Source organism: Solea solea, chromosome 3 (genome assembly GCF_958295425.1).
Source record: "Solea solea chromosome 3, fSolSol10.1, whole genome shotgun sequence".
NCBI classification, from domain to species: Eukaryota; Metazoa; Chordata; class Actinopteri; order Pleuronectiformes; family Soleidae; genus Solea; species Solea solea.
This window is the reverse complement of record NC_081136.1, coordinates 22891973-22908087: the sequence shown is the minus strand read 5'-3', so window position 1 is coordinate 22908087 and position 16115 is coordinate 22891973. Positions and strand designations below refer to the sequence as shown.

The 16115-nt window shown below is 40.4% G+C and overlaps 1 protein-coding gene across 1 annotated transcript; it reads left to right on the top strand.

The window, feature by feature from the left end:
- Window positions 1–7374: 7374 nt before the first annotated feature.
- Window positions 7375–13125, top strand: rergla (RERG/RAS-like a). The gene is made up of 5 exons (XM_058623621.1): window positions 7375–7562; window positions 7671–7727; window positions 9673–9746; window positions 10053–10201; window positions 10931–13125. Exons 1-5 carry the CDS (start codon window positions 7511–7513, stop codon window positions 11214–11216), a joined length of 618 nt encoding a protein of 205 aa, XP_058479604.1. The 5' UTR covers window positions 7375–7510; the 3' UTR covers window positions 11217–13125.
- Window positions 13126–16115: the final 2990 nt, after the last annotated feature.

Sequence of the window (16115 nt, the reverse complement as noted above, 5' to 3'; positions counted from 1 at the left end):
TGCATAGAGAAAAATGTTTGTACACTCCACTTGCAGTTACACTTTTAACCACAGACATGTGTGAGTCTACAGAAACATGTTTGTCAGCCTCAGTCCAGTACACTCAGCAGTGGTTCTCAACATTTTCAAGTCTTGACCCATCAGAACAATCAGTCCCCATAACTTATTTTGCAAAACTGCAGACATTTTAAGTTTTGTTTTTGTTTTTCTCTGAACACTTACTCATTATCGCACAGACTCATTCATAGGCAGAACTTATCACCAGTCATAGTTAAAACTTTATTTTGAAAATATTATAAATGTATTTTCTGCACATCTTCATTACAACACCCCACAGGAAGTTTCTCATTGAGACTTTTGCAGGAGGAAGCACATCGATGCACCTGTTGAGTTTCCTCAACAGGTGCATTGTGGCACATTCACCATCAGGTGGCACAAAAAGACAAAGAACTACAGACACCATTGAACAGTGTTCTTGTTCCTTTAACGCAGTGTTTCTCAAACCTTTTCAGCCAAGGACCACTTAACCCATAAATAAAAACACTCACGGACCACCTACCTCAAAATAGCCCCAAAGCAATATGCCAACTTCAACAGCTCACAAATTTCAACCTCCTAAAATGAACTAGTTAATTTGATATTGAAAACAAACTGTACGTTTATGTCGCAGGCAGTTTCACAAACACTGAAATTAAAACACTGACATTTTAAATGATATGACCCTAACCCCTAACCACTAGGGGTCGCTCACCACACTTTGAGAAAAGCTGCTCTAAGGTCATGTACTTTTGTGCATTACAATAAAAAGTGACAACAAATGTCCATGTCCATTCAAAAGGTCAAATTATGAACCCTGTTGTGGTTGATTAGTAGTTCTTGATAGCATGATGTCACCTTTTTACTAATGCTGCTTCAGACACATAACAATTGTTATGACCATATTTATGTACATTTGCATTCATATTTTTACTAATTCCATTCCTATTTACATGTGACATGACTTTTGCCGATTCATCCTTGTAGAAGAATTTGTAATGAACAACGATTTGTTGACTTTTCACAGTCGCACTGGAACATATCAGTCAACAGGTGAGGGATCATATTTGAAGGAACGTGAAATAACGTAGGTGTATAGTTTGAAACCACTGCGGAAGTGCCTGAAACCTGTGTTCTCTTGAGAGGCCACCAGGGGGTGACTCCATTGGTTTGTTTGCAAGTCTATAAGAAAATGAGCTTTGTTGTTTATGACATCGGTAAAAAAAAATTTGTTGGCCTGAATCACTATTTTCAGGTTTTAGGGATTTCATTGTGTTCCCAGCACTTTTTCTGGTCATGATGACCACTCAAAGTTGCCACACCATTTTTTGTACTGATGCACATGCTGCCAGCACAGGAATTGAACCCACAGCCTTTGAGTTTAAAGACAACTTGCCCTACCACTGAGCTACCATAAATGAGACATGTTTCATTGGTAATAAAATGGGTATTCACTCATTTTCTACCATGTAATACTCCCCATGAGGGTCACGGGGGGCTGGACCCAATCCCAGCTGACATAGGGTGAAGGTCACCAGTCCATCATACGAAACAACCATTCACTCTGGTCAATAAAGAGTGTCAAATTAACCTAATCTACATGTTTTTGGGCTGTGGCAGTTACCAGAACATGGAAACTCCACATAGGAAGGCTCTCTTTTCAAAAGTATTTTGTCAGCCGAATGGACCAACCACTAATAAATCAAAGAGAAGGTGTCTTACACCTGGACCTGACAGTTTAATCCGTTACACCTTATTTAAAGCACCCCCAGCCTGCAGAGACTGTACTCTACCATGAAAGCCAATCACCGGTGAGTGAAAGCTGAGTAACGGTCATGGATCAGTGTGCTGCAGCAGAGAGGGAGCTTCTCCATGGAGGCATGAGCTGCAGAACGCTGGCTCGCTGCATGGCTCACATCAAATGAGGACAGCTTGTCTGCGATGTCTACGATGAGGGCGGCCCCCAGTGAGTCCAGGTGTGTGTCTGCAGATGTTTTCAGGTGGAGATTAGACCCGCTGACGATAATAAGAGGCCTGGTGTGCATGACGGGCTACTTATCACAGGTCAGTGTGGTAACTAGAAATGCTGGATGATGAGTTGTCAAACAGAATCATCACCACATGAGATTATTCGTTGTCCATGTTGTGGAGGAGTGCACTCTAAAGGTCACTACTGTATATCCTCAGCTCCGATCTATTTCCACTCTCGCCCTGCGTTAGTTTATACATCTCACCTATTTATTCCCCCTTTATCTGTGACCTAGATGAAGATAATTGAGTTCCTTAAATAACATCCTCCCACCGCAGATGAAAAAGTAAAGAGCTTTTAGTTTCTGCTCATGAAAGGAGTACGTGGGTGAAAATGGTGGTCTGACGTTTCCCTTTAATGGAAGCCTGTGTTGTTGAGTGGCACTTACAACAAACGGAGAGCACTCTGACATCAGCACGAGTGTTGTTTTCATTCTGCCGGAACCCCGTCAGAGTATCGCTGCAGAAATGAACACATGATAAATACATACATAAATAAATAAATAATGAAATTGCTTATATTGATTGATCTCTCTTCTGATGATCGGTGTCAGAGTGGAGGTACAAAAAAGATGCATCAGATTTAGCCCCATACATTAATCACATTAATCATGTTAGATTAAACATTCAACCAATACATTTTGCTTATGAAATCATTTTTACACTGCAAAAATTGATTTTCAAGTAAGTAAAATAATCCTCATGCTCATGTTTTTTCTTTGCCTGAAAAGAAAAATAATCTTCTGCACTATAAACATTTTTAGCGAATTGAAAATGTCAAGATAAAATATTATACTTTGTCTATACTGCTTTGTATTAAGTTTGTGTTAAATACAGAATTCAAATTCACTATCAGAGACTGATGTGTGTGCAAATGTAAGAAATTCTAAGGTATATTTTGTTAAAGTTAGAGTCATCAAGTAAAGGATAAATTATGAATTATAATTGGCCAGATTTCAGTCCAGATCTGGCCCTCCCGACAATCGAGGGTGCCTTCCGATTTTAGGCTGATTTGAACAGATTGTCTGCCCAAATTATCCTGTAGTGTGAGGGATTAACAGACGCCATTTTAAAATCATTGGATGCATCAGAGTCGATTTCAAATCTGAACAGCAATTGGGGTGAGAGCAGAATCCCACAATAACCAATGAGAGTGAGTTGAACAGGAAACAATTTGATTCCGTCTTCTCAGCCACGACATCATCCACAGTTTTTACGTTTCTCAGCATTAATTGACGACAACGACGACAACAGTCAAGTCACGTTAAATCATGTGAGTTTCTATGAGATGCCAAACCAAAGAATTTCCTCTCTGAAATTGTTTGATTAAACACCAAGTGTGTGGTCCTGCGTCTCGAATGGATCGCCTAATCTGTGCTTTTTTAGGATTAAAAATAGTTAAGAAGTTTGCTGTGCAGGTTAAAGTAAACATTTTGTGTGATAAGTACAACTTTCTTAAATTTTGGAACACTCTACAGGCAGCCCATGGCTGAATCGAAGGGAATTGGGCTTGAAACCACCAGTTATAATCTCCATCAGGTCAAAGGCTGACTTTTTTTTTTCACTTTTTGCAAAACATGGGACACCTTTAATTTTGTACACGTCATTGTACATATGTCAGCTTTTTTTTTTTTAATAGTTTCATGTTTCAGGTCAACATTTGCTGACCCCCAATTCGAGGGTTCAGCAGTGGTGTGGAACAATTTTGATCACAGTTTGAGACCAGTTAAACAATGCATTTTTTATTTTATTTTTTTAACATAATGACGGCATCCGCTTGTCTTTTTATGTTGAATAAGAAAACCTTTAAATGGTGTGGAATGTATTTCAATTTCATCTTTGCTCTAAACATGAGCTTGAGTTTTCATATAACATACAACAGGTCCTTGAAATCCTTGAAAGTTTGAGAATTTGGCAAAAAAGCTTTTGAAAATTGCCTTAAATAGACATGCAAATTACATGATGTGCGGAAAATGCAAATTTTAAGATCTCTGAATGACCAAAGAAAATTACAAAGACTCACTTGCCCAAGATCCCAAGGACAATAAAAGTGGGCACCAAGGGGCGAAGCGGTTCTTACAAGTTGCCCTTCCACCTTAAGCTGTGTCAGCACATTTGGTCTTTGAATTTGAGGGAAGTGGTCCTGGTAAGTCCTTGAATTTGTCAACCAAGGTGTGAGTGAGAACCCTGCATTACATAAGCACTGATTTTCTCTAAATCTCTCTTCGCACTTTCAGCCGCTCGCTGATGAAAATAGCTTCGCTTTTTCTTCACATGTGACACCACCGAATGCCAAGGAAAACAACAGCGGAGGAGGCCGCAGATAAAGTACTACCTCACCCACCTCCACGAGGAACATTTCTGCTGTGATAATTTATGTCTTGTCGTTAGAGAGAATGGTCACACTGCAGAAATAAACTGACTCTGCATGACCTACTGTGTATGCTGTGACATGACACAGCAAATGATAATCATTCTGAAGCTGCCGGTGATGTTGAAAACTATCAACCAGGCCACAGATTATCTGGAAAAAGTGAGGGAGGTTGTTCCCTTTTTAGACCGAGCTTATCTCTTACAGTGAACAGAGCACATTCCAGTGACAGAGGACAACCTGAGGAGTGCGCTCTCAGACTCAGATTATTCATGTCAGATTTCTGATATTTACATCCTGAGACAGGATGCGTAAATATACGTGGCAGTGATAATGTAATCTGTCATATTCCATAACAGCCACAATCACATATGCTTTTATTAGAAACTGGATAAAGTGGCAGTCTGACACTGGCACAGTACTTCTGGTTTATCTTCGTTTTTCCAGTTTCTGGCTGAGTCCAGGCAGATTATTAGGTCAGAGAGTTTACAGAGAAATCAATAATGGCCCTTCAGTCATTGATTTAATACCTACATGTATATATTTATAACCCAATTACAAAATGGGTTTGACACAAACATTTTGGACAGTTTTTTCACACTGAAAGTCATTTTCAGATGTTTATTAGTGCTGAGTTGTTGTTGATTGAATATGTACTGGAAAAACCTCTGAAGAAAGTGAAGATGTTAAAGTAGATGTTAAGTAAACCTCGAGGTGAACAGAGTTTCTCTCAGTTCCACATTGTCTCCAAAGAGAACACAAATATACAATATATTTCCATAGTTTTGTGGCTTATAGGTATTATTTTATTTTCATTTTAATTAAGAGAAAGTGTTAACTTGTGCAAACATCTGTCCAATGTTTTTCCAGATGAGTTCAGAGTGCAGAACAGGGTTCCCACACCTTGGTTGACTTTAATTTCAAGGACCTCTCAGAAACGATTCCCTCAAATTCAAGGACCAAATGTGCTGGCAAAGCATCTGGCCAAGTGATACACCCGCTAACAATGGCTAACAATGGCTAACACTGGCTAACAATGGCTAATAATGGCTAACAATGGCTTACACTGGCTAATAATGGCTAACACTGACTAACAATGGCTAACAATGCCTAGCACTGGCTAATAATGGCTAACACTGGCTAACAATGGCTAACAATGCCTAGCCCAAGATATGTTAACGTTTCTGACTTCTCAATTGTAACGCAGTGAATTCGGGAGTAACGTGACTCCAAGGTCTGATATAAATGGAACGCAGCGTAACAGTGTGTTCACTGAATGAATAAGACAAACTGTACATTTCAATATGCTGTGAGTGGGCACTCAAGGAGAAAAGAGCCACCAGTTTACAAAGCAAACTACATCTAAACTACTATCTCTGAGATTGAGAGCCAGTCTTTTCACTACAGAAACACAGATTAGCTCTTCAAAAGAACTTTGTCTAAACTTTATGAGTTTGTGCCGCGACAGAGGGAAATAGGAAAAAATAAATAAACCCTTCAGGAAATCCTCTCATCCATCTAGCATCTTTGCAGAGTGATCCGGAGAGAAGTGGATTCTGGTCTCAGTGCAGCTCATGTTCCACTCACGCGCCGTGGAATCATGAAGTGTATCGGCTTGTTACGTAAAGAGAGGAACGCCAGACGGGCTGCAGGCCTCACGGCTATGAAGTTGTTTAACTGACTTACTGATCCTGCACATGTTCCATCCTGAGGTAGTTTATCACACCTGGAGCACAGGAATTAAACATATAATGACAAGTCCTGTATAAAGTACCTAAAAGGCATACTTGAGTAACAGTACAAGTATCTTACCAGAAAATGACTTTGGTAGAAGTCACTTTTTAAAATATTACTTAAGTAAAAGTCTTAAAGTATATGACATTTGCTGTGTCTGCTAGTCTCTATGTGTCATTGAGCAAGACACTTAACCCCATGTTGCAGCAAGTGAATGGCATAACTATAGTGCAAAGTAGCTCATCAGGCATGTAAAGCTCTATATAAATACAGACCATAATACCAATTCTTCTTCTTCTGATTTTATTTGGTAGTAACGAGTAACAAAGATAGTTAGAGGAAATGTAGTGGAGTAAAAGTTGCAAGAAATATAAATAAAAATGTAAAGTACAGATATGTGAATTTTCAGATTGCACAAATTGTACTCTTTTATCTCCTGTACAGTATACTCTTATTTTCTTATTTTTTTATATTTTATTTTTATTTTCCTCTGATATTTATTTGTTTTTCTCTTGTTGTTTTCTGTTTTGTTTTTTTTGACCAGACCAAATTTCTCGTATTGTGTAAGCCTATGGTTCTCAAACTGTGGTACTGTGGCAAGCTTCCTCTTGTGGTATAACACCGCAACACATACTGATCTGCAGCAGTTTTATTGTTCAAACATGTTAAACATAACATATGCATGCATGTTGTTGGTTTAAAACCCGTTAGTTAGTGTGTGTTTCCCAAACTAGCTCCGAAACAGGGCGAGATCTCCGGACTGGATCCTCATTAAATGATTTAACAACGCTGCATCCACTCTACTCCTGGGGTCTGTGTCATGCAACTTAATGTTCAAAAATACGCAAGAGTATTAGGTCTACATGTAAAAAAATAAAAAAAATAAAACAGCATTAATTCTGAGATTAATACTCATCCGTACTTTAAGCCTGTGGCTGGAGCAAAATGAATAAAATTGCTGTAAAAAGTAATCAATTTGCTACAAGAGTAAAGAGCTCATTACACTCTTATCACTGACAGTATTAAAATACTGATAGTAAATGCAGTATGTTGAGAATTTGCAGCTTCTAAGACTGTTTCATTGTAACCTTGACAAACTGAGTCACAATAAAAAGTGTGGAGAGGAGGAGGAGGAGGAGGAGGAGTAAGAGTGGGCTGTAACAACAAAGTCCAGCCTCCTGAATAGCCTCCCACCCTCTGCTCAGACAGCAGCTCCTGTCTTCTCTGGCTCTCTCTCTCACTCCTCTGCTCCTCACAACGATGACAGCTGAGTCACATTTCTGTGCTGGAGACTAAAGATTGAGAGGCTGTTTGTTTTTTTTTTTCCCACCCACAGTGAACATGAACGAGATCAAGATCGCAGTGCTGGGCAGTGAAGGTGTGGGGAAGTCAGGTGAGTGAATATGTTAATAATAAAACGTATGGCAAATATGAATTAATTATATAAATAGTTTGTTGTTTTTAACAGCCATCACCTGTCTCTCTGTCTGTGTATGTGCAGCTCTCATCGTCCGCTTCCTCACCAAGCGCTTCATTGGCGAGTACGCCTCCTTCTCAGGTAATTATTTCATTATTATTATTTATCATTATTATTATTATTATTATTATCGTTATTATAATATGCTGTTCCAACACATGTCACATTTGGGGCTCATGTCCAGCAGGATGTCAGATGAAAATTCCTTACATATTTGTCAGCATTGCACGACTGTGTCTCCACTGTCAGCTGTGAACCTCTCCCATAAATAACAGCAGAGTAGGAAAACAAAAAGCTCCAACATGCATTAAGTGAGTAGATGCAGCTCGTGCGTTTTTAAGCAGTAAGAAATAAGAAATGTAAATCATTCAATATAAACATGAGGAACCAATTAATCCTGCATGTATTGGTTTACAGCTGTAGGTATCTCAAACATTCTATATAAAGACCCACTTTTTAAAGATGGTAAACATCTGTAACACTTAAAATATCATTTTGAGTTGGTGAACAAAAGATAAAAAGTTAGCAAATGTATCTTTATGACATAAAATAAAATATATGCACCACCAACTGGACTGGAGTGCACGGAAGCTTAGATTATTTTCCGTTTTTCTGAGTGAACACGATGGCAGAGAAGCTTGATTGCTGAATTGAAAGCAGAGATGTTCCAGATCCAGTTTGATACCGTGTCTTTAGTTTTCAATTTCCTCGTTCAGCATGATTGAAATAAATGGTGGTTGTTATAACAGCAGTCTCGCGGACATGTTTATGTCGGGTAATTTTAGCCATCTGCTAAATTAAATAGGGAACCTACAGTAAAAAGTAGTTACATACACAACATGTCATGTGGAACTATTTACATACGTTAGCGCTGTACGGGGTCAGGCAGGCCGACTGGGCAGGAGGGCTAGTGGGCTACAGGATCCACCTGGAGCTTCTCGTCGATGGAAGCGTATTACGACCAGCTTCTGTTGGATGCGGTGAATCTCGTAAAAACAGACCTGAAAAAAAAACAAACATGTAAAACCAGAGCCTTTTTAAAAATATTTTTTTGGTTATGCAATACACTTCTGTATGTTATCCTGCAGAAAGCATGTGCACGTGTGTGGCGGATGATGACACGATATCACTTAAAGGAATACTTCAGCGATTCGCATTTAGCCTTGTATTACTAGAATAGGGATAGTATTTTTGAACAATTGTGCTTCCCAACCTTAGTTTCTTCATTCTTTATTTTGCTACGTGCCCACCAGTGACACTTGATCCGAGGCTTGAAACTGCAACGCTAATTCCGCACTTTTTAGACCCACTCGTAGGGGCACGGGACCTCATTCCCAGAATGTAAACAGTGTCCGCCATCTTTGTTAACAGTTACGCTAACAGGACCAAGTGTCACTGGTGGGCAGTGACAGATCAGTCACCATGTGTAATGAGCAACTAAAAATGTCCCATGCTTATAATTCACTACACCTGAAAAACAAATAAAGTATGCAAATCTGTGCAGCTTTAAACAATGGTGTTTAAACACCTGCTCAGATTTATTTTACTATTAACTTACTCCTCTTATCCGCTTGCAGCCCAGTTTGTGTTTGATCCATCCATTTGTTATTGAGTGTGCGACAGATCAGTCACCATGTGTTATGAGAAACCCTGCTGAGGTGATAACGTTCTGCAAAGGTTACTCTCGTGCCCGCACGGAGAAATGACTCAGCACTGGTGTTAGATAGTGGCTCAGTATTGCATTGTTGTCCTGCGAGTAATCTAGTTTCATGTGAGCCCTGTTCACTTTCAGCACGTCACTTGTTTTGGCCTCAGACCAGATCAAATCAGAAGAGAGGAGAGGGGCTGCTTCAGTGTTTGCCTCTGGCCTCAGTCACTGTGATTTCTGTGATTTCTGAAACTTTCTGGCTTGTTGAAGTATATTTGGATCACGGATGTTGCACATGCACAAGTTGTGTCCACTGCGTGAAACGATTCCATTAAATGTTTTAAAATCTAAATGCTCTTCATCTTGTGTCTCCCGCAGAGTGTGTGTACAGAAAGTGTGTGTCTGTGGACGGGAGGCAGGTGAACCTGGAGCTCTATGACCCCTGCTCTCAGGTGAGTTCAGCAGCAACGGGAATCACACACAGAACTCCGTATCACCCAAATTAAAAACCCATTTTGTCGTCCAACTATTACCAACACCTCTGTGACCTCTGGTTAAATGGACATCTTCCATCTTAGTTTGCAGCATGTGGTTGTCCTCAGCTGTACCATCTGACTTAGAGCACAACAATATTAAAGCCATTAAGGTCACCTCGCTGCCACAAAAATTCGATTTATTTCCATTCCTTTATTTACGGCCACTAGAGTGACAATTGTGGCCACAAAATCTAACGTTAAAGAAATTGTCTCTGCTCTTAGGCGTGCGAGGGTAACTCTGCGTTACACAACCAGATCCACTGGGCTGATGGTTTCATTCTGGTCTATGACATCAGTGACCGAGCCTCCTTCCTCACTGCCAGAGCCATCGTGCACCTCATCAGAGAGCTTCACCTGGGATCTGCTAAAAGGTACAAATCTGTATTAACTATAAATGGTCTGCATTTATATGGAGCTTTTCTAGTCTTGATGACCACTCAAAGCTGCTTCACCCATTCATTTAGCACATCTAAATTATGTGTAGTGCTTTCTTTTCTAGCAGCCTCATTGATAAATATAGCTGTGTGTCATCTGCATAACAATGAAAGAGTATGTTGGGCTTTCTAATAATGTTTCCTAAAGGAAGCATACTGTATATAAGTTAAAAAAGTATTGGCCCAAGCACTGAGCCTTGTGGAACTCCTCAATTAACTAGGTTGGCATGTAGTTTAATAGAGGCGGGAACTGAAACCTCAACCCTTCAGTAGAAAGATGACTTGCTCTACCGCTCACCACTCACCACTCACCCTGTCATATGACCTTTGTATATTTCCTTGTGTTGGGGCAGCACAGAGACTAGAGTCATGTTTATAACATGGGACATTTTTTACACGCGTGTGGTATCTTTTCCAGTACTGGCAATGCGAGCTAGCATGTTGATAATGTAGATGGTAAAAACATTAGATTCATTAGGAAACTTAAGTCTTTTCACACTGGCCCTTCTAATTCGAATCCTAGTTTGTTTGCTTAGAAAGTTTGGTTCGTTTGGGGAGGTGTGAACTCTGGTCCGCCTAAAACATACGTCTCGGACATGTGTATCCAACACTAAGCAAAGATATGCATGACAACAAGACTTTCAGCTCTCTCTCCTCTTCCCACAGGGACGTGGACTCACTTATATTTTTGGTGGGCAACAAACAGGACCTGTGCCACATGAGGGAGGTGCAGCGTGAAGAGGGTCAGCATCTGGCTGCAGAGTTCCAATGCCAGTTCTATGAGCTGTCAGTTGCTGAGCACTACCAGGAGGTAGCGCTCATATTCTCCAAGATGGTGCAAAAGGCCAGCCTGGGCAGCAAATCCAAGGAGCGCCGGAGGCGCCCGAGTGGCTCGAAGTCCATGGTCAAACTCATCAACAACGTGTTTGGCAAGAGGAGGAAGTCAGTGTGAACAGCTGTGGGTCAAAGCTTGGCCCGATCACGTTTTATCATTGATTATTGTTTGTGTTGCTATTGATTAGCACTCAACATACAGTGTGTATGTACATATGTGTTGTAGGGATGTAACGATCCTCCAAATCCTCCATGGTTCCGTTGAGAAAGAGTGTTTTCACGTTTAATGTTAAACGTATCATCATGATTGCACCAAAACAGTCACATGACATACTGAATAGCTTGCCCACAAACTCTCTACATAAATAATAGATGTAGCCTTTAGGTCCAGAAAGTTTAGCCAATGAGGAAATGCCTGAAACCTTAGAGGTCAGTAGAGATCCCTGTTGCGTACAAGTTGTCGTCAAAGATTTTGTCTTTTTTTTCTATCCAATTCAATCCTTTATCATAATAATACAATGTACTTTACATCATAAGACAGATACACTATTATAGAAAGAAGAGAAACAAAGCACACCCAGAGGGGAGAAAATAAAACCCTTTGCAAGAACCAGATTCAAAGAGAGAAGAGAGAGAACAGAACCATAATGTAGTCAGAGATGGTCATCACATTTAATAGTTGTCATCTTTGACGACGAGCTAGCATGACTTGTAGCAAAAACTATACTGATATCATTTTTGTTGATTATAATTGAACAATAATGATGATGACAATACTACTTCTACTACAACTAATAAAAGCCTTGTAACTGGATCTGGTTCCTGCAGTCCTGGAGCCACAGGTACCTGCAAAATGAACACTCTCACTCTCTCACACGCACAGATAGAGCGAGAGAGAGAGGAACAGCACAAACTTAGGGAGGGAACAAATAAGCTTACTATCAAGGGGGTTCCCCCAGAAGGCATATAGCAGCATAACTAAGGGATAGTCCAGGTTCCCGTGAGCTAGCCCCAACTACGTATAGGCTTTATCAAAAAGGAAGGTTTTAAGTCAAACTTTCAATATAGAGAGGAAGGGAATGTGAGGATGCATTCACACCAGCCTTGTTTAGTGCAATTGAATCAAACCCTAGTACACTTACCCCTTAGTATGGTTCATTTGGGTTGGTGTGAAAGTAGTCTGAGACCTCTTTTGCAGACCAAACAACTGCACATTGGTCCTCTTGAAAGAGGTGGTCTTCAACCGCTTGCACGTGAACCCTGGAGGAGCAGCTCATCACTGGTGTGAACTCTATCTGCACCTTTCACTGGAAGCGCAGCTATAGCCTCAGTGTTCTCATCAAAATCTGCAATTGAGGAGAAGGAAGAAGGAAGAGAGAGGAGAGAAGGAAGAACCAAGAAGAGAGCTGGTGATAGAGATGAGAACACCGCTTCCATCCTCCGTGCCTGGCAGGTCCCAACTCTTCCTCCTACGCAGGTCAAGTAGCACACATTGTCACCCTGAACCAGCACAAAGTCATCAACTCACCGCCGTTTCTCGGCTGTGGGTTATAGGATGTGGGCAACACCTGTGGCTCTGGACCCTCCTGCCCGGGACTGAGAAATAGTGGTGGGTTGGACAACGCTAGCTCACCAAATGTGCTATCTTACCTGCAGAGGAGGAGGAACAGTTGGAGCCTCACAGACCTGGCAGAAATCCCCTGACTGAGTTCCAATTATTGGGGGTTTTCCTCCAGATCCTCACAGGGTAATGGGATTTGTCTTTTTCCCCTGCTATATCTCTGACCAGTAACTAAGCGGTATGACTTTAGTTGAGATTAGCCTTGATCTAAACCAACAGAAGAATTAAACAAAGTATCAAATTTCATTTATGTAACATTTATGTTTGTATACTGTATCTTAATGATGAGTAGTAAACATATGTTGCTCTGCCATTAAAATGCTGCATTTGTGTACATGTAAGGCGTGTTTTAGATTTTGGTGGCATCGTGTATTAGGTACAAGTGCAAATAAAAACAAACCCTTTACTCTTCTTGTATCACTCATCATTTAGATCCACGGTTCTCAAACTGTGGTACATGTACCACCAGTGGTACTTGGAGGGAAATCAGAAATACTGCTCTACTGTATATACCAGAGTATGTGATCGGAGTGGAGAGGAGGAATTTTGACCTAGTGCGTAATAATTATCTCTTGCTCCATCTTAATCTAAATTCAGGATGCCCGTGTCTGAAGTATATGTGAGGAAGAGGAGGATGATGAATGAGCAAATTATCTTACTGGGAATAAATCTGCCTCTGTGAAAAGTCTGTAGCTGACTTTGCTCGACCTTTTTACACCACATTATTTTAACGATGGCGATAATGTTGTTACTTCAAGAGCTTGATATTCTCTCAGGCGGCATTTGGTATAAACATTTTGGGAACCACTGATTTACATTATAGTATTTTATAGACATGCGTTGACACTGTGACCTTCCTTGACAGGTCAAAACTATTTTCTCTCTCTCTGTCTCTCTGTGTGGGCAGAAATCAGCCTCCTGCTCCAGTTTCACATTCCTGCACTCAATCGTCAGCACTTTTAAAATCCAGAAATCAAACAAGGAAGTAAATGTGCAGTAGGTGAAGACGTGGGCGGGCCCTGACGTTCATGTAAGTGCAAAGTGCAGGTACCCACGAAATGCATGACGTTTAAAAAAGTAAATAAGAGGCAGAGGTGTCCAAAACAGCTGGCAAACAATTGTAGTCAAGAGCAGTGGTGATTTTGGTCCGGAAATTCTGGTGGGGCCATGCAGGAAATATAATTATATTTCATATATATTTCATATATATTTCATAAAATTATATATCATATAAAGCAATCCAGAAATACCACATATTACTCTCATACCCTCATACCTGGTTTTGTCTTTTCCAAACGTTTGAGTACTCGAGTACCACTATTGTACACGTTGGTTCAAAGGAAATCTACAAACTTAAAAGTGATTGTCTAAATCCTCCTCTCTGGATCCCAGGGAAGGGTCAGACTCGGGCTCTGCCTGCTCCACTGGTATGGAATCTTTAATTTCTTTGGGGTTGTAGTGAGTCAGTCCAACATGGCTGTGGTTAGGGCCTGTTGACTCAGGCCCAGTGATGGCCGCCAGCCTTGATCCTCCCTGTGTTATGACAGCGGATTTGAAATCAGCTTGGCACCCAGTGGCGTCTAATCCACTCCAAACATCAGGAATCCGTCCAACTCTTGCATTACTGCTGAATGGAAACCACCTGTAGTACAAAACACACACACACACTGTCCCTGTCCACATGAGAACCTTCATTGTGATTTAACCAGCATGAAGACATGAGGGTGTGTGTTAGATACCTAACGAAAGCGTCACACTGTGTGGTGTTCATCACAAAACAGATCATCCTGTCATCCTTATCGCAGTCACACCTAAAACTTTCTATTATTATCCAATTTTATAGTTAAAAGGACAGTTCAGGGGTTGTTTGTTTTTGAATAGTAATTACATGAGGCACTTACACATAACCAGTGTCTTACATAAGGTCGACTGTGTCCTGTATGCAGCCGGGGACATGTGGACGCGTGCTACAAACAGATGCGGCCCAGCCTACATCCAGGACATGATCAAACCGTACACCCCCCCCCCCCCCCTTTCTTTTTGGTGTCACTCGACTGAATTAATTAAAATGATTTGTTCACAGAATCGTTCTGTTCTTCCTGCACTGAACTGTAATACGGCGGAAAGGTTGTGATGCAGCGTTTGGCAGGGCGGATGCCAAATGCACTGGATTCCCATGTTAAATGTTGAGATCTTAGACATTAACTTGCTAAATGTTGGAGATGAACGCATGTCTTCAGGATTTTGAAGCCTTTTTTGTTAACTGATCTACAGTGCGGCACTGTTCAGTTTGATTCTTGTGTTGTGGACGTCTTGCTCATGACTCTTTCAGTGACATCGCTCTGACCAATCAGGGGCCGGCAGTTTGTCAACGTCACATTTAGTATCGCTCAGCAGGTACTAAGAAAAAGTAGCCCTATAACTCTCTCTCACACACTCACACTTTAAAAGTGAAGGATAAAAACATCTATGATTGTGGTCTTTTGTATAAGCAGCTTCTCAGTGTTGAATCATAGCAGAATCCATATTCAGTGTAGCGGATTCACTGGTTCATAAGATTCATCTTTGGCTCCCTCTAGTGTTCATACAGCAGTGGTGCAGTTTGTGGACCAGCAGTGATGGAGGACGTGGTCACTGATCATTGCACGTTTTTTTTCCTTCTCCTTTCTTCTTCTTTTTTTTTTAAATAGAAACCTCATCACGCGCTCGTCTGCTCTGCGCTCCACATATAGAAGTGTTGAATATTTAAAATGTCCTCATCAGCTTGACATGTCCTGCGAAAGACGCTGTTTGATATCGAACACCTTCAAATTAACTGATTTTTCCGTTACCATGACGACAGTCAGTCATTTACTTCTGACTCATTTTCCAGTGACAGTAAAGTAAAGTCATTTTAATTTTATTTTAGGAATGAACCTTTATTCTCTTGCCAATGTATTTATCTCTCAAAAATATTTGGGCATGCAGGATGTGGCTGTTTGAACAATTAATCATTTTAAATCACAATTTGAATCACAAAGGCTTGATTCCACTATTTGTGATTGTCTTAGTTTCTATGCAAATTAAAAGAAGTAAATGTCATAAACAATTTATAGGACACACTATAAATTATTTTTAATGAATTGTTTGGTCCATAAAATGTGAGAAAATGTTGATCGCCGTTTCCCCAAACCTGGAAATGATAACATTTTCAAATATCTTGTTTTTTGTCCATTAACCAAAATTATTTTGTTTGAATGATTACAAGAAACCAGAAAATATTCACATTTAAGAAGCTGAAAAGCAAAAAAAAACCAAAAAACACTAAAAATGTTTATGAAAATAGTTGACGGTTCATTTAGGTGGCTGCCCTAATTTAGAGTGTTATATGATGACGAACGTGCTGAATAACATTTT

Excerpts from the sequence above, each read along its gene's own strand:
- rergla (XM_058623621.1), top strand. The coding sequence starts at position 7,511 with ATGAACGAGATCAAGATCGCAGTGCTGGGCAGTGAAGGTGTGGGGAAG. Across the intron at positions 7,563-7,670 it reads TGAAGGTGTGGGGAAGTCAG|CTCTCATCGTCCGCTTCCTC; the intron begins GTGAGTGAATAT and ends GTGTATGTGCAG. Across the intron at positions 9,747-10,052 it reads TCTATGACCCCTGCTCTCAG|GCGTGCGAGGGTAACTCTGC; the intron begins GTGAGTTCAGCA and ends CTCTGCTCTTAG.